This window comes from Mycena indigotica, assembly GCF_014461135.1.
Source record: "Mycena indigotica strain 171206Taipei chromosome Unknown Mind.scaff0007, whole genome shotgun sequence".
NCBI classification, from domain to species: Eukaryota; Fungi; Basidiomycota; class Agaricomycetes; order Agaricales; family Mycenaceae; genus Mycena; species Mycena indigotica.
Window position 1 is genome coordinate 3,563,722 of NW_023503006.1, and position 25,647 is coordinate 3,589,368.

At 51.7% G+C, this 25,647-nt stretch overlaps 4 protein-coding genes across 4 annotated transcripts; 1 reads left to right on the forward strand and 3 right to left on the reverse strand.

Moving 5' to 3' along the window:
* Window positions 1-419: 419 nt before the first annotated feature.
* Window positions 420-1,416, forward strand: MIND_00884000 (Glyco-hydro-cc domain-containing protein; the record flags this gene model as incomplete). Its single annotated transcript, XM_037365494.1, has 4 exons — window positions 420-598; window positions 650-875; window positions 926-1,045; window positions 1,093-1,416. 4 exons carry the CDS (start codon window positions 420-422, stop codon window positions 1,414-1,416), a joined length of 849 nt encoding a protein of 282 aa, XP_037218736.1.
* A 477-nt stretch (window positions 1,417-1,893) lies between these two features.
* MIND_00884100 (AAA ATPase) lies at window positions 1,894-3,666 on the reverse strand (the record flags this gene model as incomplete). The annotated part of the gene is made up of 6 exons (XM_037365495.1): window positions 1,894-2,006; window positions 2,068-2,422; window positions 2,475-2,723; window positions 2,774-3,145; window positions 3,198-3,316; window positions 3,366-3,666. The coding sequence occupies 6 exons, from the start codon at window positions 3,664-3,666 to the stop codon at window positions 1,894-1,896; spliced, it is 1,509 nt and encodes a 502-aa protein (XP_037218737.1).
* Window positions 3,667-3,875: 209 nt separating this feature from the next.
* On the reverse strand, window positions 3,876-4,272 carry MIND_00884200 (Cell division cycle protein 48 like protein; the record flags this gene model as incomplete). The annotated part of the gene is made up of 4 exons (XM_037365496.1): window positions 3,876-3,975; window positions 4,026-4,092; window positions 4,140-4,186; window positions 4,238-4,272. 4 exons carry the CDS (start codon window positions 4,270-4,272, stop codon window positions 3,876-3,878), a joined length of 249 nt encoding a protein of 82 aa, XP_037218738.1.
* Window positions 4,273-4,888: 616 nt separating this feature from the next.
* MIND_00884300 (uncharacterized protein) lies at window positions 4,889-9,431 on the reverse strand (the record flags this gene model as incomplete). The annotated part of the gene is made up of 15 exons (XM_037365497.1): window positions 4,889-5,219; window positions 5,264-5,361; window positions 5,595-5,849; window positions 5,897-5,945; window positions 5,990-6,187; window positions 6,280-6,389; window positions 6,439-7,074; window positions 7,122-7,227; window positions 7,274-7,437; window positions 7,483-7,729; window positions 7,777-8,003; window positions 8,058-8,546; window positions 8,587-8,713; window positions 8,765-9,183; window positions 9,231-9,431. 15 exons carry the CDS (start codon window positions 9,429-9,431, stop codon window positions 4,889-4,891), a joined length of 3,657 nt encoding a protein of 1,218 aa, XP_037218739.1.
* Window positions 9,432-25,647: the final 16,216 nt, after the last annotated feature.

Genomic DNA, 25,647 nt, shown 5'->3' on the forward strand with positions numbered 1-25,647 from the left:
GATATTCCGACATGGGTCATCGACTCATCGTTGGTTGAGCCATTCGACAGTCTACTGCTCCCTGAGATGGCTGGAGACGTCCATTCGCGCTTTCTCTGGAGTATAAATAGCCTTGCTCCCAGGTTTTGTGACACCTATACTTCAATTCCGCGATCACGGGACACCACCAACATGTGCTGGACTGAACTCGGCGCGGAATCGAACCTGATGCACCACCATCTAGCTTGTGTATCGTTGTCTTGGTGCTTGATGCTCGATCCGAAGACTCGCTGGGTCTGAATACTAACCGCGGGCGCAGAACAAACGGCATGCATATGCTGTTCTGTTTCACCGCGCACTTCGGCCATCGTTTCCGTTGGCTATAAGACCTTCGGTTGACTAGCTGACATTTCCCATCCGCCCCCCTTCCCTCGTTCCTCATGAAGGTCACTCTTGCCTACGTCCTCGCCGCTGTTGTGGCTTCAGTAGCCGCTGCCCCTGCGGAAGTCGTGGAGGAGAAACGCAGTGGTCCCGGCAAACGTGGCTTGGTCTGGCCATGGTACAACTCACCCCTCAACCCCGGCCGATTCAACGACGGCAGTGGTTCGGTCAACCTTATGTATGTTCAGCTGTTTTGCTGAATGCGTAAATCACTAAGCTGGCGCACAAGCTACGACTACGAGTCCTACAACCCTCCGTCATCCAACGGCAATGGAGGGCTCAACTTCATCGGAATGCAGCGGTGCATGGACTGCGACTCTTCCCCGATTAACCAGCTCGCGGCCCGCCAATCCCAATCCAGATTCGCCACCCTCTTCACCCTCAACGAGCCTGACCTCAACGGAATCAGCCCCCAGACCGCAGCGGCATGGTACAAGCAATATATCAATCCTTTCGTATGTCGCATCCATTCCTTTACACTATTTTCCTTAGAAAGCTCCTGTAGACTATCAAGAAGTCATTGCCTGCTGTCAGCTCGTCTTCAAGCGGGGGCCAAGGCCTTGACTGGGTGCGGCAAATGATTGCTGCCTGCGCCGGCCAGTGTTATTACGACTACATCAACATTGTAGGCTCTCCTCTTGTTTTCCATCGCCTCTAACTTAGATTCTTTAGCATCACTACGGCCCGAACCTGCAAACCTTCATCGACTACGTCAACCGGGCGCACTCCATGTTCCCCGACAAGCAGATTGTCGTCACTGAATTCGCCCTGCAGAACCCGCCAGGCGGCCAGGCGGACCAGGTGAACTTCTTCCGCGAGGCGTTCAAATTCCTTGACGGCGCGTCGTTCGTCGCTATGTACTTCCCCTTCGTCGCCACCTCGCCCTCGCTCTTCTCCCGCAATGACCCGAACGGCTCCCGCTTCGTCGGCACTGGCTCAACGTTGTACAACGACGACGGATCGATCAGCGCCGTGGGACGGCTGATGCTGGCTTAACTTGAACACTTGCTCTGGAATGGACTCGGAATGGAAAAATACTGGTACTACACAAGTAACGTTACACACAGCAATATTTATAGCTATAGTTCGCGAAGCATACTAGTAAGGTGTCTGCAGTGCAAAAAGAATGCGGTAACATCACAAAATTCGTCGGTTTGTTGTCACACCTTTTGATGGGAGCAAACGCTTACAAGCCCCATACAAGGCTCTTATAAACCACAGCTTCCCTTAGCCTGGGTTGTCAGGCACTTATAAGTGCATCAAAAGACTTCTTTCGTTATTGTAATCTATTTTCACCACTGTAAACAATTGCTACACGGTATTTTTCTTGTCTAATCAAGAAAGAGTTTCAAGTGTCGGCTATGATGATGATTAAAATTCTACAAAACATAACCTTTGGATCGGTAAAATGCCTCCAAGTCCATGCCATCCATCTTCGTAAGTGCTTGGTTCAAACCACGATCTCCCGTACCCTCAGGCCATCGCACGAGCCTTGGCAATAGTGTCCAATTCGTCGAAGAACATGACACACGGGGCAGCAGCGCGGGCCTCGTTGAAAACGTCCTGGACATTGGCTTCCGATTCTCCTAACCAGTCATCGTGAGCAGCTCGGGTCCCTTGATTGAGATGAAGTCGGCATTGCAGTACCGGGAGGCCATAGGACAAGACACCCTCGAATGGAGACAAGCCGTGCTTGACGAACTTCTCTGGATGTTCGACGGGGGCATTGAACCAGCTCGAGCTTGACTTTTCCGAGGCCACCAATTTCGTCCCATTTGACGGTCGGTACTTCGACAACAGTTTCCCGCAAAGCAGTTGGATTTGAAATGCCCAATGCGAAGCGGAAGTTGTCCATCGTCACTCCCAGCGAATCGAGAACCTCAGCATCAATCGTGTCCCCATCAAGGTCAATGAGGTCCATCTTTTCACGGATTTGCTGCATCGCCTCTGAGCACAGCGATGCAACATCAGATCCAACGTAGCCGCGAGTATCAGCAGCAATCTGGATAGATGATCAAGATTAACAGTTGAACGAGAGGAAAAAAGCAGCCTACCTGTTCCAAGTCTACATCGTCCCCAAGCTTCATGTTCTTGGTGTGGATGCGGAGAATCTCGAGACGACCAGTAGGGTCGGGAATTCCAATGTCTACTTCGCGATCGAACCGTCCGAATCGACGAAGGGCGGGGTCAATGGAATTCGGTCGATTCGTGGCGGCCATGACCACAACGTTGGAATGAGCTTTCAGTCCATCCATAAGAGTTAGAAGTTGGGAAACCACACGGCGTTCCACTTCTCCGTTCGTCTGTGTACATTTTGAGTCCGAGTTGTGAGAAGAACTTGAAAAATGCGCACCTTTTCACGTTTAGGCGCAATCGAGTCGATTTCGTCGATGAAGATGATAGCCGGCGAGTTCTTCTCAGCCTCCTCAAACGCCTTTCGGAGATTGCTTTCGCTTTCTCCAGCCATCTTGCTCATGATTTCGGGGCCGTTAATCAGGAAGAAAAATGCACCAGTTTCGTTTGCCACAGCGCGGGCCATAAGCGTTTTGCCAGTACCGGGAGGACCGAACATGAGGATACCGCGGGGAGGCTTGATACCAATGGATTTGAAGAGTTGCGGGTGGCGAAGGAGTTCAACGAGTTCCCGTATTTGTGCCATCTGTTTGCGGCAACTGTCAATGTCGTCGTAACCGACATCCGCAAGGTTGGACTCCTCGTCAACCCTCTGATACCAAGAGTTAGCTTGCTAGAATAAGAGAGAAAGTAAGCCGACTGACCCGTATGAATAACGGTGTCTTGGGCAACAATGCAAAACTCAGCTGGATAACCTTGAACTCGACTGTGCGCATCCCTCCACGGACAAGGAAAGTATCGCCCTTTCGGACGGGGCGGTAAGCTGTATCCTTTATTAGTGAACCCCACAGAAAGTCAAGTCTCTGCGGTACCTTCGAGGAAATATGGTTTGAGGTAGACCTCGAAAATGTTGCCGCTCAAACCTTCGATAGAGTCATCGGAGGGGAGGATGTGAACGCGTTTGCCGTATTTGATGTCGAGGCAAGAGTGGACATTGACGAGGTCGCCTAACTTGACTCGCAAGTTGTTGCGAGCTACCTTGTTCATTTGGATACTGTACTCCGCTGTATAACTACAACGTAACGCATAACGCGCTATCCGTTCCGTTGTACTTGGTGCGTTACGCAACGCGTAACGCAAGAGCCGTTGTCGAAACCCAAGTGCGTTATGCATCTAGATTTAATCCAAATTTGGCCACGCCACGGTGTAATTTTTCAATTTTGCGCTGAATCAAGCTTCTTTTAAGGCTTCTGCGGCATCTAAACTCCCAAACGGTCCGGAATATGTGCTCAAAATAAAGGTTAACCGATACTCAGGTTGTGCTGTTGGGTCACCGTAACGCGCAACGCTCGACCCGTTGTCCCGTTTCAGGTGCGTTATGATCACGTGACGGTCGTAGTTATACAGAGGAGTCCAGTACGTCCCTCCTCAACTGCGTCGTTCGAGAGACAGATGAGGACAGTATCCCTCCGCTTCTTCCCGCTGCGATGACAAGCTAAGTACGCGTCTGAGTAATCGAATGGATTACTTACCGAACGATGACTGCGTCCCCACAAAAGAGACCAAGGGTCTCCATAGTCGCTGGATGAAGAGTGGCGACTAGGAAACAATGAGCGACAAGGGACAGCGCAGGATACTAAACATACCAGAGTTAACGTCACTCGCCGTTTTATCGACTAACAAGCGAGTCGGACTAAAATTCGGGTTAGCAATAAACGCGTGGAATGGAAAAAGTAAAACTTACAATTTCTTAGCCCTGAGAATGTCGGTATACATCATCTGGACCAGGTTGGAACCGCCGGTCCACCAAACGGGTCTACATCTTCAGCGAGAGAAATCATTGACTACTCTGAGCACCGTTTTCTTGGACATTGTTGACAATAGTTGCGCCAAACGTGATAGACGAGGATGAGCGGCCATAATGGAGGAAACGCGCTGAAGGGAGATCAGCAGTGTCGGGATGAATGAAAAGAGACATGCCACAGGTACAAGGACAAGTTTGCACGAATCGGAATGGCTATGGACCAGAGGGCAACGGCAAGTGTCTGTAGGCGACGTTTTCTGGGTATACGGGCAGGCACGAAGCTTGACGACAGGGTTGTGGAAGAAAATGGAGGGGGGGGCGACCTAAGTTGCAACTTCTGGAACGATAGGCGCGGTAGTAAGCATATCCAGCCTATCCTTAAGTAAATCGGCGGAGGGTGATCGCCAGGCGTTGAGGAGCCACTGCCAGCCCGCGGAAGAGACGCGGTGGTTGGAAAGAGGCGCGTCACGTGGCACGTGATGGCGAAGGCCAAGCAAACGGGAGTGCTGTCAAGATATAATGCAAAGATAATGAAATTCTACGAGCTAGGGAATATTGTGACTTAGAAATGGTTTGCATCTTAGTGAAAGCTCAAAAACCAACCCGACTTCGACAGGCTTCGTCACCGTATAGAAACTCCTCGTCCTCATCCTCCTCCTCTACATCCGACCCAGAGCTGGCATTATCCATGGTCCAGTCCGGATGCTCTTCTTGTTCATCATTGTCAGCATCGTCAAGAACAGGAACATCAAGGTCGTTGGCTTGATCACTAAATTCCTCCTCGACATGTCCTTCAGGCGGATCGGCAGCCTCTAGGTCTTGGTTTGACTCGTCAGTAGCCGCACGTTGGTATAAGAGATTGATCTTTCGATGGCCAATAGCGTTTCCGTGGTACCGCAGGAGCATATCACGGTCAACGACGCTGGAAAGACTGAGCAGAAGGCAAATAAACCAAGGCTGACTAACATGTTTTGCGTAGAAAAATTTCCAATCTTCATCATGTTCTGAAGGTGGTCGAGCGATAGATGTTGGAAGATAATCCTTGGTGCGTCCATGATGGAAGGCTGGAATAAGATGAGAACCTCGGAGAATATCGTGCGGGCTAAGGAAGCCGAAGGCGTCAGGACTTTCGCAGGGCATGTAACTTATACGCGGCAGTCTCTTCTGTTTGATTCCCCACCGATACGTCATATCCCGTTGCAACCATCGGACCCACAGAAACTCTAGCCGTTGAGCTCGACCAGGTCGGTCAGCCAGCAGGACTCGGGCGTGGAAGATACCCAGGACTTCACCATACCAGTAGCGATGCTGGTCCACTGGGTCTTGAGAATGAACAAGGAAAAACTTTGCGCGTCCGTGGGTTGAGAACGTCTTGGTCGCGCTTGAGATCATATGTCGTGTAATTGACTCTCATAGTTGCATGGGTGTAAAGCGCGTCCTTTTCGAGAACCACATTAATGAGCTCATCATCGGTAAATTGCAGATCGTCTCCGGTATACTCTAGATTCAGTAGTCGGCGGCGCAAGTGGGACTTGAGCTTCCGTGAGAAATCCTTTCACAAATTAGTAAACCACGAGCAGTGCCGGATAACACACTTACCTTGAGCGCAGGATCCATGGGGGGGAGGCGGAGGCGGAGGCGGAACATTCTGTAGATATGTTAGATGAATTGCTCGTCAAGCTTCAAACCTACTTGTATTCGTGGTCCATCCCCATCCCCATCCGAATCGCTGTCGGAGTCGCCAGTATCGACCAGGTCAGAGAGATATACGAAGGTGCGTGTAGAATCGGAGATGTAGTGATGTTGTTCCGGAGGAACGTAGGCTGCATATCGAGTAACTTGATTTGGGCGAAGAGATGAGAGAAGCCTTTGTCGTTTGTTGCTCTTTTGCTGAGAAGATGAAGCATTCTGAGCTCCCTCGGACGATGATCGGGCAAGTGTTCGCTGTTCAGCTTCTTTGTATCGTTTTTCGTCGCTCCCACATCGCTCGCATCATTCGTCGACGCCGTTCATGGTTTGCGATTTGTTGAGCATGGTCCCTCTTATTGGTACGCCGGTACAAATATTTGACAAGCCTATGCGCAACTTCGCCCTAAGAAAGATCAGACATTTCTTCAATCACCAAGAGTATGAATGCATACAATTTGAGTTGAAGTCGAGTCTGTGGTCCCATAACGAGCAATGGCATCAGGATAGTCGGGTATGGAATGAAGCTTGTAGGTGATTGGATTGAACGGTTTCTCCACTTTTTTCTTCTTCGGCTTGGTCTGCGTGACTGGGGCAGCTGTGGGCGGGGGGACTGGGTTTGAGACGGGGGTATTCGCAGCATCTGATGCAGAAACCTGCATCGTGGGGATTGTGGATGAGGCAGATGAACTGCCGGCATTCTTCCTTCTACCTTTTGACTTGGACTTGGACTTGGACTGCGACTTGGTGGCTGTGTCTGGAAGGAGATCGGTCGTGGTCCTAGGGCTATCTGCAGCAGTCGCGAGTGATGGATTGACAGTCTCAGTTGCCGAAGTCGAGGCCTTGGAAGCCTGTTTAAGCCGTCGGCGTTCTTCTCGGGGTAGCTCGTAGGTCTTCACATCTCGCGTCTCACGAGCAAACCGACGGATGGTGGTACAAAGGTCAGTGGTGGCGGTCCGAAAGAACTGGATTGAAGAAGTGGTATGCATGCGGAGTTTGGCATAACCGTGCCAGACTGCCAACTGGAAACAGAGCTGATCGACCAGTGCTTGGTGTTGTGGGAAAAGTCCCTCTAGGGTTGGAAGAATACACTATAGCCATGTTGATTGAATGACGAGGTGACTGGGAATAAACATACCTGGAGAATATCCTCGTAATTTCTCGCGGCAGCGTATTTCAACTCAGACACATTATGGTTGAAGGAACGAATGGTGTTGCGACCGAATGAAGAAATTTGGCGGAAACTATCAGGGCATCAAAGATTGTGACAACTGTTGAAAACAAGCGTACCGCTGGTCGAATTCATCGATATTTTTGAAAGACTGCAGCATGCGAATAAGGTGGGTGATGAGGGCTTTTGCGACTCCTAGTTCAATTTCGTGTAACAAATCAGGGACAAAAAGGGTAAATAGATTGAAGGGCGTTTTGGGGGTATTGAGCTTGGAGAATGCATTCTAGGATATGTTAGAGTGCGAGCCAGAACTGAGAACACGACTCACACGGACAGGAACCCATGATTTTGCCTTGAGTATGTCGTCAATCTTCGAGCCGCCGACAGCGTTTCCATTGCCAAACACAGCAGCTCGAGCATCTTCGATTTCCACCCGCCGCGGGTGGTCATCGATACGGATGTTTTGACGACGCTTCATGTCGTTGACAGTACCTGTTTCGGCTATCTGCCGTTTTTGGATGAAGCATCGAGGGCAAGGGCAGCCTCCCAGGCTTCTGATAGTAGAGAGAAGAACTCTATCCCATCTGAGTAAGTTTTTAAAAGGACTTGAGATGGAGATTACTTTTCCGGATAATCGGCGCTGTAAGTAAAAAAACGAGGGAAAACTAGTCGGACCACACCATCCCAGCATTTGATTTTGATCCCATTGTCATATGCATCCATGAAGTCGTCGGAGAGAAGCAACTGCCATATAGCATGAATCAGTTCTCGCTTCAGATGAGTGTAGACGTCATCCGCCATATCACATCCGTAGTGAGCTCGATACGAGTCCCGGATGGAGTCCGGTAGCTATTCACAAATGTGAGAACTAGTGCCGCGCTAAAATGCTCCGAGTCAATTTACCTTGGTGAAATATGCTTGATGGAAGCCTGTGTTCGAAGATGGCTTGCAACGCACATCCTTGGAATGATTGCCGAAGAAGGTGTATGCTGGCCAAAGAGACGCAGTGCCAAACTGGGCGAGATGGGTGGCATCGGACCATTCCATGATAGCCATGATAATGCTTTCGACTGGGTCTTCTGGACTCTGAGGAGGTGGCGGTTGAGGTATCGCACGATAGGCCTCAAGCATAGCGGGTGAGGTGTAAACTTCGCCAAAAATCTCCTCGTGTCGTTCTGCAAGCGGTGGCAAGCCATACTCATTGAGTGGGGAAGACAGATCAGCCATTATGATGTCGGCTAAAGCCAATTCCGCTTCAGATATCGCACGCAACGAGAACGGTGTCGTGTGCGTTAGGGCGAAGAGCGGACCTTGAAGAACCTCTTTGATGGGATCAAGGAGAGGGCGATACAAGATATCGCTAACCTCCACAACAGGTGCGTCGTTTTCAGCCTGGCGACGACCCACACATGGAAGCTTAAGCGAAACAGACCCTCTTAACCATTTGTCGGTTATACCAAGAGGAATTATACCGTGCTTGTCTAGATGGTCCAAGAATCGTTGGGTCGAAAACGGGTTTGGTAAGTCCGTCAGCGAAACGCCCGTCGGATTGGGCATCGCTGTTAGGGTGAAGGAAATTACTGATCAGACGATCAAACCCCGCGACTGACTGTGGGTGTTCCTCCTCGATATGATATTTCATCATATGTGCAACCGACGGATTCGGAAAGGGGAAGTACCAGGGCTCTTCAGGTCGGAGGGTGTCTGGATGAGTTTCCGTAGGTTGGGATACCTGATATAGTTGTTGCAGCGTAATAGAGTCGTCAGGATCGTGAGTAGGTCGACGTGGATACACTTTGTAGACGCCAAACTCGTTGGGAGCCGTCTGTACCCACTCTGATACGGGTGTCTGAAGCTCTATTTCTGCTTCGGGGATGGCTGGGGTGATAATAGCAGGCGGTGGTGGGAGACGAGGAGCTCGGGGAGGCGCGATGTCTTGAAATCTGGCAGGTAGGCGAGTAGGACGATCTGGGCGACCGCTTTTGCGAAACTTTGGAGGAGACGGGGGACGAGGTTCATCAACAGCCATCTATGTAGATATGAGTAACGGCGGCAACAGAATAAAGCGGTGTTAACCTGCACATCAGCGACCAACGGAGGGTCTGGTTGTTTGGGTGGTTGAGCTGCCTGCATAGCAAGGTGCTGCTGAATATAGTCGACTGATTCCGCGTGAAGCCTCTTGAACTTGGCACACGTGCGGTCGTGGACCGCCTGCGCGTCTTCACGATTCTTCAGGGCTTTACCACACAGAGCACAGGTGGGTTTTGCCTTGGGCATCAGGCACAGAAATTATAATCCACTAGGACCAGCCTAGAGGGAACGATATTGTAGTTGAAGGATGAGAGGTTGAAGTTGAAGAACACGATGCAAATGATGTAATCAAATGATGTAATCAAATGTTCCCCATCGCCAACCCGTCGCAGTTCAGCGAGTTCCAGGCATATTATCTTGCCAAGCTGCATCAAAAATCTTTTCTGAAGAGTTATCCTCCTCTTACGTTCAACCCGCGTTTCGTATCATCTCAAATTTTTATTGTTTCGGGGTCAACTGCGATTCAAGGACTAATTCAAAACTGGATCACTAGAAAGGTGGATCCGAAGAAGCAATCTCGATTGGATTGTTTGCATATCGGGCAGCATCTTCTGCATCCTCCACGATCTCGTCCACTCCTTCCACCAGCGCTCTGAGGCCACTAACCAAGCTCAAGCCATTCTTCTTCATCGCCTGGATTCGGACGAGCAGTTGCGTGTGTGTACGGTCTTGCGCAGCCTGTGCTCTTTTTGCCTCCAAGCTCTCCCGGAAAAACTTTTCCCGACCATGTATAACGGTTGAGACTCGTTGTCTGAGCTCCTCAATCTTCTTCTCTTGAGCGATGGAGGCCTCCTCGGCTTGGTCCAATCGTGCTTTGTAGTCGTCCGCTTCCTTGCGTAGATCGTCAAGCCGCTCCTGCGCATCTTTGCGTAGTTCAGCCAGTTCAGCATGTAAGCGAGTGTTTTCCAGTTGAGTGTTACGGCGCGAGACCAGCAAAGCTTCGTGATCTGCTCGCAAAGCCCAAAATTTGGGAGCTAGTAAGCTCAAACCAACCACATTTGGCGACTTAGGCTCACCGTAAGCTTCTTTGGGGTCCTCTGGTTGAGAGCTTTTGCAGAGTCAGATGCGCGGTCTACAAGAACAACAAGAATTGGTGAAATACCTACCTTTCGGCGGGTTGGCGAATGTCTTCTCGGCGGGGAAGCCCTGGAAAGGCACCAGGTTCCGAGATATCGCTGCTAGACCCAGATAAGTGCAAAGGCGCCATGGTGGTAGGAAATGAAGTCCAGAGAATTGGCGGCCGTGATAAATGATTCAAATCGAGTCCCCCATGTCCCGATTAGGAAATTTGGCGCGTGACGTCACGTCATGCACGCGACATCGCAGAATTTTCTCTCTCTCATAGACAGAGATGTGTTCGACGACAAATGATACTACGATTGGGTGTCTTTGCACTACAAAATCAACAAATACTACAAACAGCTGACCTATTCATTCATGATACGATTTTTTGACCGGCGCGCTCAAAGCCCTTCGAGATGAGATGGCGGCAACAGATGGATGCTTCATTCAATAATTCTCCTCCTCCCACGATCTCTTCTTGCGCTTGCGCAGCTCATCGAGCTTCCGAACCTGGCGCCTCACTATATTCCTCACCTCCAACTGCCGCTCGCTCAAACCCTCCATCGGAAATTGCTCCATATAGTACCCAAGCTCGTGCGTGCACTGGTCGAATCTATCGGCAAACACAGTGTAGACGCGGTCGCCATCGGAGTCGACATCGGAGTCGACTCGATCGGGAACGCGGGTCGTTGAGATGATCGGAGGGTTCGTCGTTGTCGTCATCGATATCGCCCTCGTTCACTTTCAAGCCCGGCTCTATCTTCCGCTCACTCGGCTCTTGCTTCACCTTGAAGCCCAGCTCGATCTTCACCTCACCCGGCTCTTGCTTCACTTTTGAGCCCAGCTCGATCTTCCCCTCACCTGGCTCTTGCTTCACTTTTAAGCCCGGCTCGACCTTCACATCACTCCGCACTTGGTTCACTTCTGAGGTCTTCGGCTCCTTCGCTGACTGAGCGAGCGCCAACTGTTGCTGCTGAGGCATTCGTTTGAGCGGACTGGGCAGGCGACCCGGTTTATAAAGGGGCAACGCTCGGCGTTCCGCACCAGGGTTTGCGGCGAGGTATGTCTGCTGGGCGGCGGCGGTTACGGTGAAATAAGTATGAGTTAGGTTCTGCCAATGCTTCGTCAGTAAGAACTGTTCGTTTACATATACCATACGCACCGTTCTGCGCCGAGCGTCAATCTGCTTTGTCTCTTCTTCGGTCAGTTCATATATGAGCACGGTACATCCGTAGCTCTCCGCAAGTCGTTTAAGCGCTGCGCGCACATCGGTCGGTATCGTGAACTTGCAAACCAGGGACATAAGGCCTTCTGGAGGAGTGTTTTTCAGATTGACGGTGGCGAGATGATGCTCGAATGCTTCTTTGGCCTAGGGGGCTGGTCAGCGGCTTGAGCGAGCACAGAATAGAAAAGGGCGTACTCTGAGGAACGTGGGATTGGTATCCATGGGGGGCAGGTGGGAGACGAAAGCAAGCAGGCATTGCAGCGTTTTGTTTTATAAAGCAAGCTGGAGTCACGTTCAGTAAAGTTTAATCTTGATTTATATGCCAAGGCTGCGGCAATACAAACGATGCGCTGGCTGCTTTCGACAAAGAAGAGTCGACCAGAACTTGATTAGCCCGCGGAGGCCGAAATGGCGCCAGCAACTTGAAGCCTTTTCTCTCGACTGAGTTGACGAGCGCGACGCGACTGTCTCGGAAGCTGCCTTGAGACGGGTGAGCGACTGTGAGTGATTGGAGGGAACGAGTTGACGCGTTTGACGCGATGATGAGCAAGCGGAGAGAAAGAACTTGGCGCGTTTGACACGGACCATCGGCGCGAGTAACGCCGGTCACAATATTCACACGCTCCTGCTCTCAACGTCGTTCGCCAGACTACTGGCGACTCCCGCCCGTCGTTGGCGGTGACTCGTCCACGGTTCGGAGCCCAGGGGCCAGACGCTGGCTCCCCGTCGCCCTCCGGCCCGACTTAACGACGGCGAGCCCTACATCCGGTCAGACGGGTCCGCCAAGAAGTAACGACTCGACTGGAATTTGACCTCAAGCCGTCTCCAGTTTCACTTTCAGTTTCAAATTCAGCCCATCCGCCGCGCGAATTCCGTCCCCAAACCTCCATTCCATTCCGAGGCCTTTCCTCCTCTCCAACTCCTCTCGCTCTCCCTCCGCTCTCCATAGCTGCGTCTTCCCCCGACAAGACAAGACAAGATTACTGCCCTTTATTGGGTAGTCCCTTCGCTTTCTAGGGGTGCATGCGTCGATCATCGTTCTCCACGCGCACCACGCACGGCTTGGCAGCAAAACGACAAATTCTTGAAGAGAATCAAGACTATGACGTAGTTCCGGGGGATGAATGGGGGCTGGCAAACGTCCTCCGGTTCATAACGACCGATAGCCGGCTTTCTTTCTATCCCCCATCTCCCCCCATCTCCCTCTTTCGTTCGTCCATGCCGCCGCGTCGTCGCCCCCACGCTACTCCGGCCTTTCAGCCTCTGCCGCTTCCGCCGCAGAACTATCTGAAGATTCCTGGGCGACCATCTCATTATACTCAATTTTTCATCGTCCCTCAACATCCTCTTCGTCACGAAATCGCCCCCCACGGAACAACATACGTATTCTACACCGACATACGCCGGCGAAGCTCAAGCCGCCGCTTTTGCTTGGCACAGTAAACTTGAGGTGCCAAAATGCCTGACATGGTGAGAGGCGAGAGCAGCAGGTAAATCGCCAAGGCCCATTTTTGACTATTTTCTCATTATGTTATATCCGTGCCGACTCCGGCATCCGTCTCCGATATCCGTCTCCGGTATTTGGTTTTTACGCAATGAAGATTTACTGAGCGTTTCCAATTACTCCGACTTATGATCTATGCAATCATCTATGCCTTGTTCCTCGTATGCAACTCCTCTTCTACTTTACTTGACTTTGTTCTAATCTTGTTACTTACTTTGTTATACCTTATTCCGTTTCCGTTACTTCTCGTACTATAAATACTTTGATGTATTATCACGTACTTCAGTTTGTAAATTAACGTTGCTGGTCTCTATCTCCCAGCGTCGTCTCGACTCCGCTCTTCCCTTCTTGTCTTGTCTTGGTCAACTGGAAGCCCCGGTCACCCAAACATCCTTCTGTGGTGTTCCGCCCCAAGTGCTCTACGACTTCGATTCCGTTTCCGACTTCGACTCCGTCTCCGTCTCCGTCTCCGTCTCCGTCCCTCTGGTCGACACGGCACTTAACAGTATTTACAAACTCACTTCCTTTTGACCATGTCAAACGTACGCCTCTCTTCTGGCAACATAGACCCCGCCAATACTGGTCAACGGCGTTCATCCCGCTTCTACGAACAAATGGTTCCTCTCACTTCGCCTATGGCGAACTTCACCTACAACGCTGGCGCTCCTGTCACTCCGGTTCCTGTTCCCGTTCCTCGGACACCTACTGGCACGACCAACCCTTTCCGGCCTGGTTTTGTCATGTCTCCGCAGGATCCTGATCCAAGTACTATCCCTATGCCAACGACTCCGCATCCAAACACGGGTCGTTTTTCTAACGTCAGTTCCCCTCCCGTCTCTCCTACCTTACGTTACCGACCCCTCACTCCCCACACGCCTTCACGACATCGAAGAAGAAAGCGAGCCAGTCCCGATGTATCGGCACGCTTTTAGCAGGCCCATGAGCCCTGCTCAAGGTCGCTCCGGAAACGGAAACGATTCCGGTCAAGGTCAACCAAACCGCAACCCCTCTCCGACTTTTAGCGGCAAGCCGAGTCCATTCTTGACTTCGCCCTCTGGCTCCCCTCCTGGCTCTCCCAGAGGCGGACCTCCTGGTGGTGGTGGACCTGGCGGACCTGGTGGTGGTGGACCTGGTGGTCCTGGTGGCGGCCCTGGTGGATCTGGAAATCCATTCTGGGGTCCCCCTAGAGGTGGTGGTGGCGGAGGAGGCGGAGGAGGTGGAGGTGGAGGTGGTGGGCCACCTGGTGGAGGTGGTGATGCCGGAGTCCCTCGAGCTGGCTCTCCGGGCCGTGATCTTCAACGCGCTATGATTGGCGCTCTCCAAAATTTCCAACATTTCCTCACCAACTTTCCTCAGCGCAACAATGCTGCGCCCCGTTCCAATCGGAGTCTTCTCCGGGCACCGGACACGTTCGACGGTTCCGAGCCCGCGAAGCTCGTCCCTTTCCTCACCCAGTGCTATATGCACTTTGCCGAGCGTGAGCAAGATTTCTCTACTGATGACGAGAAAATAATCTACATCACCTCGTATCTGCGCGGAAACGCATTGGCGTATTTTACGCCTAACCTGTATGCCATGAATCAGGGCCAGGCTATTGCGATTCCGGCTTGGGACGGCAATTTTCCTTTGTTCATCAAGGAACTCCAGGACAACTTTGGTCCTCAGGACCCGGTTGGCGATGCGGAGGACAAAATCCGGAATGTGACGATGAAGTCCGGTGATAAGATCACCACTTACATTATCCAATTCGACACCCTCGCTCTCATCACCAATTGGGGTGATTCCGCTCTCCGACACACCTTCTATTCCGGTCTTCCTAAACGTATCAAGGACGACATGATGCACTACGTCTACGCTAATACGCTGGACGGAGTCAAGCAAACTGCCCGTCTCATCGACGGCAAGTATTGGAAGCGTGAAGCGGAGAAGCAGAGGGAGCGGGAGTTAAGAGATTCTCATGGTGGTGGATCTGGATCTGGTTCGGGCTCTGGCCATTCCGGTGGCCATTCCGGTGGCTCGAATTCTGGGTCTGGGGGTTCTAAAAAGGACTCCTCTTCGAAAAAATCGTCTGGCTCTTCTGGCTCCTCTGGCAACAACTCCGGAAACGGAAACGTCTCCGGTGGTAATTCGAATTCTGGCAACAAGGGCTCCAACAGCTCTCAGCAACAGGCTTCCTCGTCGTCTTCCAACAATAACGACAAGACGAAGACAGCCAAAGCGCACGCTTCCCTTCTTGGTCCTGATGGGAAGTTGAAGCCAGAAATACGCGAGTTCAGAATCAAGAACAAGCTTTGCCTCTTCTGTGGCAAGTCTGGGCATATGGCCAACGAATGTCGAAAGAAGAAGGCTATGTTGGACGACGCGCCACTACTATCACTCCGGTGGCTGCGTCTCCGGCGGTCGCCACTCCGGTCGACAACACTGAGTCAAAAAAATAGTCAGCGACTCGGTCCCTCTTGCAGCCGAACCGAGCCGCGTTGACTCCAGGTTGCTACCGGAGGTACGTCTCAACGCGTCCGCTCTTTCTTCTCACGCCCTCTTTCTCGATCTTCACGTTTCCGCTCTCGTCCCGTCTCCGGGGGTCCCGGACTTCGATCCTGTCAGGAATAGAGTCTGGTTCAACCCCAACTCTTTCCGTCGTACAACGCATAGCGGCGGGATTCAACTCCCGCTTGAGGACTCTTATCGACTCTGGATCATCTCATTGTTTTATATCTGCCTCTATCTGTAAAATGAAGAATCTTTTGCCCTATGCTGTTTCGCCTGTCAAGCTACGGTACCTCGACGGCTCCTCATCAACCATCAACCAACAAATCCGTCTTCTCATCCGCTTTCCGTCTGGCGAAGTCCACCTTGTGGAATTCTATGTTACCCATCTGGACTCTCCTTGCGAAATGGTTCTTGGATATAGTTGGCTCAACCGCTTTAATCCGTTGATTAACTGGTCTGAAGCCACCGTCTCTTTCCGTTCCAACACGTCTAGGGAGTCTTTGTCGACAAAACTGGCTACTATCACGCCTGCTCCTGTTGCGATCAGCTCCTCTACGAGCGAGGACATTCCGGGAATCGGAATCGATTCCGCCCTCTCCGGTTGCTCCTATATCGCCCCCTTCGCCAACAAATCCTGGTCCTGTATTGGACGATCCGTCTCCGGTTGACACTCCGTCTCCGGCCATAACTCTCACGCGCAAGACTCCTCTTGTCGCGCCCCAAATCTCTCTTGTTTCTGCTGCGGCTTATCGCTGTGTTATTGCGGATAAAGATACGTATCAGTACACTCTTCGTGCAGTCCCTTCTGACGAAGCCTTTGCTCGAGCAGCTCAAGCCGAGCCTGAGGTTAATCGTCTCCCACCCGAGTACCAAGACTATGCCGATGTGTTCTCGGAAACGGAAGCCTTCAACCTTCCGCCCCATCGCGAGTTTGATCTCAAGATCGAGACCGTTGATGGTGAAGAACCACCCATCGGACACGTCTATTCTCTGTCTCAGAACGAGCTGGAAGCTCTCCGCAAGTTCATCGACGAGAATCTCCGCTCCGGGTTCATTTATCCTTCGCTCTAGTCATGGCGCGCCTATTCTCTTCGCCAAGAAGAAAGATGGCAGCCTTCGCCTTTGTGTTGACTATCCTGGACTCAATCGCATCACGAAGAAGGACCGCTACCCGCTTCCGCTGATCTCGGACTTGCTTGACGCACCGGGAAAGGCACGTATCTATACGAAACTTCGATCTGCGCCACGCCTATCATCTTCTCCGCATCGCACCCGGAGACGAACCAAAAACGGCATTCCGCACTCGCTATGGCTCTTACGAGTTCAGGGTTGTACCTGAAGGTCTTACCAATGCTCCTGCTGCGTTTCAAAGATTTCTCAATAGTCTTTTCGCCGACTTACTGGATGTTACAGTTATCGTCTATCTTGACGACATCCTAGTCTATTCAGACGACAAGTCGAAGCATGTCGAGCATGTTCGGGAAGTCCTACGGCGTCTCCTGGCCGGACTCTACTGTAAGTTGCCAAAGTGCGAATTTGGCGTCACGACTACCGAGTATCTGGGCTACATCCTCTCCCCTGACGGCTTTCGCATGTCTCCGGAGAAGGTCTCCGCGATCACGGACTGGCCTACGCCTAGAAAGGTTAAGGATATTCAATCCTTCCTCGGTTTCTGTAACTTCTATCGACGTTTCATTTTCAACTACTCCGACATCACGATTCCGCTCACTCGTCTCACTCGTGCCAACGTCCGCTGGAACTGGTCCACTGAGTGTCAAGAGGCTTTCGACTACCTCAAGAAAGCCTTTGTCGAGGCTCCGATCCTTCATCACTGGGTCCCAGACCGCCAAATCACCCTAGAAACGGACGCCTCCGACTATGCTATCGCCGCTATCCTTTCCGTCTCCGGCGATGATGGTGAAATCCATCCTGTGGCTTTCCGGAGTCGCTCTCTGGGGCCATCAGAGCTCAACTATGACACACACGATAAGGAATTACTCGCTATCTTCGATGCGTTTACTCACTGGCGTCAATATCTTGAAGGCGCCCGATTCCGGTCGATGTGGTCACTGATCACAAAAACCTTGAGTATTTCTCTACTACCAAGGTTCTAACTTCGGCGCCAGGTCCGCTGGTCCGAGTATCTTTGTCGTTTCAACATGACAATCCGATTCCGCCCAGGTAAACTTGGGGGTAAGCCTGATGCGTTAACTAGACGATGGGACGTCTACCCAAAAGAGGGGATAAGTCCTATGGAAAATTGAATCCGCAAAATTTTCGCCCTATTTTCACGTCTGAACAACTCAACGCCTCTCTCCGCTACCTTCCTTGAAGAACCTGTGCTTCGCGCCTCCGTCATTCTGGATGTCAAGAAGCTTCACGACGACATCCAGCGCTCATATCAATGACGATCCCGCTGCCGTCTCCGGCCTTTCCGCCCGCGAAATCTGGCAACTCATCGCGCTGGAAACTTCGATGACACTGGTCTCTTACGCTATGACGATCGAATCTGGGTACCACTCGTCTCCGGTACGTCTCCGGAGTTGCGACTTACTGTACTCCGACACCATCACGACCATATCCTCTCCGGTCACTTTGGCCAAAATCGTACTCTCGCTCTTGTCCGACGCGAATACACCTGGCCAGAACTCAGAACCTTCGTCAAGGACTACTGTGCATCTTGTATCACGTGCAAGCGCAACAAGAAGCCAAGGCATCGACCTTATGGTCTGCTAAAGCCTCTCCCGTTTCTCTCCGTCCTTGGGATTCTATCTCTATGGACTTCATTGAGCAGCTCCCCACATCCGGTGAATTCGATACCATTCTAGTCATCGTTGATCGTGCCTCCAAACAGGTCATTTTGATTCCGTGCGACACTCACATTTCGTCTCCGGAGCTCGCTCGACTTTTCCTCATTCACGTCTTCTCGAAACACGGAGTCCCATCCCACGTCACTTCTGACCGCGGAAAGGAATTCGTGTCCTCTTTCTTCCGTTCCCTTGGAGAACTACTCAACATGGAACTCCATTACACTTCGGGTTATCATCCTTCTGCTGATGGGCAAACGGAGCGCATGAACCAAACTGTTGAGCAATATATTCGCATCTATTGTTCTTACCAACAGGATGATTGGCACGAGCTATTGCCGATCGCAGAGTTCGCACTCAATAATGCTCCTAACGCTTCTACTGGCATATCACCCTTCTTCGCGAACAAAGGCTACGATCCCTCTATTACGATTCATCCAGAGCGTGATGTGGCTAATGTTTATGCTAAGGACTACGTCGTCGATCTCCAAGAGCTGCACGAGTTCCTCAAGGAACAGATCAAGTACGCTCAGGAGCAATACAAAGAGACTGCGGACCGGAAACGCATTCCGGATCCGTCTCCGTCTATTGGTGATGAAGTCTTTATCTCGACCAAGTACATCAAGACCAAGCGTCCGACTCCGAAGTTCTCGGAAACGCATTTTGGTCCCTTCGAGATCATCGGAAAGCCCAGTGCTGCGTCCTATCAAGTCCGTCTCCCGAAATCCCTTTCTCAAGTCCATCCCGTCTTTCACGTTTCCCAAATCGAAATCCACACACCCAACAAATTCCCTGGTCGCGAAGAGCCACCGCCTGCGGCAATTGAAGTCGATGGAGAAGAACATTTCGAAATCAAACAAATCGTTGACTCCAAGATTGATCGCCGTTTCAAGGGTCCGGCTCGACTCCGCTACCTGGTCGAATGGCTTGGTTACGAGAACACTGACGAACAATTCACTTGGGTTGGTGCACCTGACTTGGAAGCTGAAGAGTATATCGAATCCTTCCATCGTCAATACCCCAACAAGCCTAAGTTGGACTAACGTCACTCAACTCAAATCTCACTCCGTTCCGGATCTTCGAGATAAGGAATTTATGATTCTATTTACATTATACTTCTAATATTGTCATGTTTTCGATTCCGCCCCGAGGCGTCTCCGACTCCGCTATTCGGCTCTTCCTTTCCCCTTGTCAACCTTCGTCGGGGGCTCCTCGTCCACATCCATTGCGTCATCTTCCTCGACTTCTTTCCCTTCCTCCTCGTACGGCTCGCCCTCTGCGTCCACGGACTCCGAGTCCGTCCTGTCCCGAGTCCGCCACCGATGGCCTTCCTCCTGGATGAACGCGTCCCAGTGATCGAGGGTCTTCTCGATACCTTGGACGTGCTCGGCCACCTCTTGCGCCGTTGTTGCCAGGTTGATTCCGCCGACGTCGTGGCGAATCTCGCGGCCAAGGTTTTGCAACCCCATGACCAACCGTCCGAGTTGCTCATGGTCTTGGGTTTGGCGTACCAACAGGTCGGCCAGTACCGCGGAAAGCGCCGCGTTGCTGAGCGTCGGAATCGACGACTCCGCAGGCGTCTCCGCGGGTACTTCCTCCTCCTCCTCGACCACTCTTGGCACCACTCGGATCTTCGATGGCCCCGCAGCCGTCTTTTTCTTCGCCTTCTCTTTTGTCATCCCGGCCTCCTTCTCGTCTTTGCGGAAACGCAGGGGCGGGGTGCCGTCCTCACAACGTGCCTTGAGTTTTCGGCACCTTTCGCAAGACATCTTGCCGTGCCAGGTGGTATTGGCCTTCGGCACGCGCCATACGCACGGGACGCCAGCCTTGATGCATTTGAGGCATTTCTCTGCCAGATCGGGTCAGGATTATATTTCAAAATCAATTTTGGCACTTACTTTCGCCCTCTTCATCTACTCCCGCAATCGACCCATCGGTCTGGGCTTCTTCGGCGTTCTCGGGATTCTCGCCTCGAGCCTCGACTCGGCTAATGATCTGGGCCTCGGCGGCCTCGCGATCACCACGTGTAAGTGGGCCTAGACCCTGGCGTAGCCTAGCCTGTACTCGGCCTCGGGCTTGCTCGGCTCGGCGTCTCTGCTTCGCCGCTTTCGCCTCCTCTCTCCGTCTCCGCCTAGCCTCGGCCCGCTCCTGCTCCTCGGCCCGGCGTTGATGCTCACGGTAACCCAGTGAGATCTGCTCGGCCATCTCCTCTTCGTTATATTGCAGCGGTGCCACGATTGACCCGCGCTCGGATGACGACTCCGATATGCGCTCGTGGTTCGCTGGGTCTTTCGGGTCGTACGGTAACGACTCCCCGTCTTGTGTTGGTGGCTCAGGGGCCCCGTATCGCGCGCGCGGTGACGGAGAACCAAGTTCTCTCTCCGCAGGTCCTCCATCTGTTCCCGCATCTCTACCTGTGGGCCAAGCGTCCCATCAGGCAGGACGTCAGCCAGAGCCCGCGCTACCTCCACATCCACCCAATCTCCTACCCTCTCCGTCTCCGAGATCGTCGATACCGCCTCGACGTCTTCCGCGAATAGGTTGGGCTCGTAATCGATCTTCTCGCTGTCTTGCGACATGGTGGTGTGGGTAAAAGATGGAGAGATTGATGTCAATCCGGTGACGTGCTTCTTGTCACCCCTTTCCTTTTCCGTCCTTCTTGCTATTATCACGTTCTCACCGGCTTCCTCGGTGATCTCGGCCTCTCCGGCTTTCGACTCAAAATTTTCACAAGTCCAACTCTGACTCCGACACATTTCGATTCCGACTCCTACCTCTACGACCATTGCTCCTGTTTCTTGTGGGCAAGAAACGCAAGAGGGGGATACTGTTATATCCGTGCCGACTCCGGCATCCGTCTCCGATATCCGTCTCCGGTATTTGGTTTTTACGCAATGAAGATTTACTGAGCGTTTCCAATTACTCCGACTTATGATCTATGCAATCATCTATGCCTTGTTCCTCGTATGCAACTCCTCTTCTACTTTACTTGACTTTGTTCTAATCTTGTTACTTACTTTGTTATACCTTATTCCGTTTCCGTTACTTCTCGTACTATAAATACTTTGATGTATTATCACGTACTTCAGTTTGTAAATTAACGTTGCTGGTCTCTATCTCCCAGCGTCGTCTCGACTCCGCTCTTCCCTTCTTGTCTTGTCTTGGTCAACTGGAAGCCCCGGTCACCCAAACATCCTTCTGTGGTGTTCCGCCCCAAGTGCTCTACGACTTCGATTCCGTTTCCGACTTCGACTCCGTCTCCGTCTCCGTCTCCGTCTCCGTCCCTCTGGTCGACACGGCACTTAACACATTATATCGATAGGCGGTTTGCAGCTCAAAGATGGCGATGCAGTTATGTCTCGATGCCTTCAAGGCTCTGGCTTACCGGAGGACGACGTCATTCAGGCATGGGTTACCGGCTCGTACGTGCATCGTTTCGCTCAAGGCTTATGCTTACATTATTGACAGTGACATTATAACTCCAGATATGGTGAAGGACTTCCAAGCTGGTGCAGAAGTCCTCCTTGGGCCAAAGAGCGAGCGAACGCCAGATGCTCCTATTGAGGTCAACCTAAACCCTTCGCGCTCAACGGTCGATTCGACAACGGGAAATCCGCCCCCAGTGCTGGAGGATGCATCAGACGATGAAGAAGAAGGGGGTAGGGAAATGGACAGCGGTACCGAGGAGCAGCAGGATGACGATAAAGGAGAAGATAACGAGGGGCAGAAGAAAAGGAAGAGGAAATCAAAGCGGAAGCGCTCACCTAATTCCGCGATAGAAGGGGGAACAGCTTTCGAACGCTCAATTATTGCGGTACCTGTCAAAGACAACACGCGCTGTTTTACCATCGGAGCATCTTACGAGTCGCCCACGTCGATCCACGCCCCATCGGCGTCAGCAAAACACAACAACCCAACTCATATTCCTATGGCTCACGCACGAAAGAGATTGGGAAGGGTAAGGATTGTTTCTGGATCGATTTGAAGATCTGACAAAGCGTAGGCCGCAGCGAGGATTGCAAATGCCGGATTTTCACAAGCGACAGTACCTGTCAGGGAGCATTGCAAGCGGGTGGCGTCGCTCTACAACGTTCCGCCAATTGGCACGCTCGACAACGTGGGTTATGCGACGCAGCAACTGAATATTGCTTCAGCGCAGGCAAGCGCCCGGTCAGTATAGGCAGTCCTTTTATAAATTACTGACTCTATGATTAGGCGGATCGCTCTCAAAGGATCTCGGTTCCTTTGGTGGTGGCCATTTCGATACGCACGACGACGGGGCCTTTTTCTCGAATATGGCGGCATCGATCGACGCCGATGATTGCCATCCTGGTCTATTTTGGATATTGGACCTCTTTGTCTTCGTTGAACTGAACAACAACACGACAATCAATTTCTCGGGTCGACGACGTCACGGAGGCACTCCGCCAGTCTCGCGGAACCCAAATGCACCTCCGGCGACCTGGTCATACCGTTTTGTCGTCATATCCTACCCACCGCATCGTATGTTAGACGGCACTGCCCGACAAAGCTTATGCCCCATTGGCCCGGGCAATGTTCTGTTCATAACGCCAGAAATGCTTCACGCCGGGTATGTTTTGTATTATTCGCTTTCTCTGTTGACATTTTCCAACAGATCCCGAGAGCGACAAGCAGAAGGATGGGACCTTGACGTCGATAGTACTCGGTCAACCTATGCCAAGGATGGACATTTTATTTCCGACCCTATGCCCCACTTCACCCACTATGCGCGTTCAATCGCCGTCTTGGTCAACTTCATGCTTCGTCAACTACCCTCCGAGTACCATGCACGACTGGATCCTGATCTTTTACTACAATCCATCACGATGCGACTCGACGATGACTCCCCTCGAGTATCTGCCGGCCCATGGGATCTTGCGCCAGGGTTTCGTCGAAGGGACGACCGCGGCTGGAGCGACTTTGAGCCGACAGAGGATGTTGTCGATCAGACCGAGGTCCGGGACGACGCTTACCGACAGATCAAGGAATATGAAGATCTTGTTCTCCCTCATATTCCTGACATAGGTCGACGCGGTCCTATCGTCCGAAAGGGTCCACCACCACCTCAGACACCACAGAAGTTCTGTTCTGAATGTAGTATGTATATCTTATTCGTCTATCCTTCTCTGATCTCTTTCCAAAGAGGAAAAGATAGTTCAAGGCAAAAAAATCTAAATCCACAACTGCCAATGGCGGGAAGCCTCCGGGTCCCCGTCTTGGTCGCAAAAAGAAATCGGGAAAGAAGGATTTGGGTGGCGATGATGATCAAGATGAGGACGAACAAGACGACGTGGAAGAACGAGAGGATGAGGAGGATCCCACAGGGGACGGCGATCTTGATCAGAGCTCTGGCGATGGCGAAGGTCAGGATACCACTCGACAAGACGATTCTGAAAGCGAAGCACCTGCTTTTGACGGTGAAGCGACAGACGATGAGCGCGAGGGAGATGATGGAGAGATGGACGATGAAGAGGATGAACTCGGTAAGTATCTGCGACGCGGCCAAAAAATCTGTATGACTGAAGCTTGGTAGCCTTTCCCAACACCTCTGAGATAGATGTGTCCTTGGCAAATCAGACCGGTTCAAAGCGCTCAGGAGATGATAATAGTCAGTTCTCATTCTTCTTTCCTCTCAATACTGATTTGCAGTAGTCCCGTCTGGTATAATGAAGCGCTTCCGAGTTGCAAATCCAGGTGTTTATAGTGCACGTCCTCAACTTCTCCTTACTGAATCGTTTTATTCAGGCGCAGAGGAGTTCGGCCGACCGGTTTGGACGACCAGTTCCTATATCCGGGCTACGGAAGGGCCACGGTTGATGGAATCAATAGACGGTCAATGGGATGCCAGCGATGATGAGTTGCGCATTGGACCTTCATTAGATCAAATGGACACAGGTTAGCCTATATTGAGAATAAAGGCTATCTGGTAAAATGACCTCATAGAGCCAGATGTTATCCGATTTCTACATCGACTTCACACAGCAAGCATCAACGCTAATCTGTTGCGTGTTGAAAAGGCTTGGGAACATCTTTCCAATACCCCCGACACCAGCGCTCTGCAGTCATTGAGCGAGGCGTACGATAATATCGTTTATCGTCCAAGCAATATGACGGCCGCCCGGCTCCCTTCGTTCTATCTGGGCTGCGCTTCGACAACTTCGAGGTCATGAAGGAATGAATGCGCTACGACTTGTGCTTGATCGAGAATGCATAATGCTTACACAGCTTTTTGCATGGAGATGGTTATGCGCTTATTGCCCTCAGCGTATCAATCTTGCCTTGGACGAGCCTCGCGCGGACGTTTCTACCCTGGACTGGATTGGTCGTCTTGCTCGAAACGTAGAACGAGTGCTAGAAAGCGTTTCTCCTGAGCATATATTTAACGCCGCCAGCTACGGACTTGACCTGGGCGACGATGTCATCTATGTCTATTCCAACAAATCCCGTCATCGACCCAATACGCCTACTGCGCTGCGACAAGCAACAATTGCTCTATCTCTCCGCATCCTTGAGATGTGGCTTGATTTCCCCACTCAGGATCAGTCCCGTTACCAGGCGTGGTTTGTCTACGCCATTCTCCATAGTTTTGGCCGACCTGCACTACTTCTCGATGACGTTTGGTATGGCTACAATCATATCCGTGCCGAAATTCTCGGCTCTTCCTCTCGATCTCGCAATCATTGCAATCGCCGATTTGGGCTTCTGCGCGAGCAGCTCCGCTGTCATCCTCTATCAGACACGTCATCGCAGGAGTATATGCTGGTCGCTCAGATTGCTGAGATCGTTGGTTATATCCGCAATAATTCCTCTCCCCTACCTCTTGCATTAGGAGACGAGCAAGATAGGGCGGTATTACAGCTACCCTCTCCCCCTCCAACACACCATATTACATCAACAATAGCCGCTCTCACACCTCCGAACGCAAGGGGCTCTAACCCCCACCCCCTACTTCTTCTCAAGTCTGTCAAGTTAGAGACTTTACCACCCGTTGTTAAGCGACGTCTGCAAATCTTCGGACGGTTCATGCGAGAGGCTCTCAGTATCACCCTTACCCCCCAAAACGTTTCTCACCCTTCGAAATGGCAGACTGCATTACTGCGTCGACCAGATTATTTGCAGCCCTTTCGAGAGTTGGCGCCGTCACGAACCAAGGCCTCCGGGCCTGAAGGTCCCTATACCGCTGAATTCATTGTGACTAAAGGCGGTTTCGCAAGCTGCTTGGGCTACCGCGGCGTCTTGTTCGGCGGCCAATTCGAGAAAACCTACCCACTCCGATATTCAACTTATCTGGAT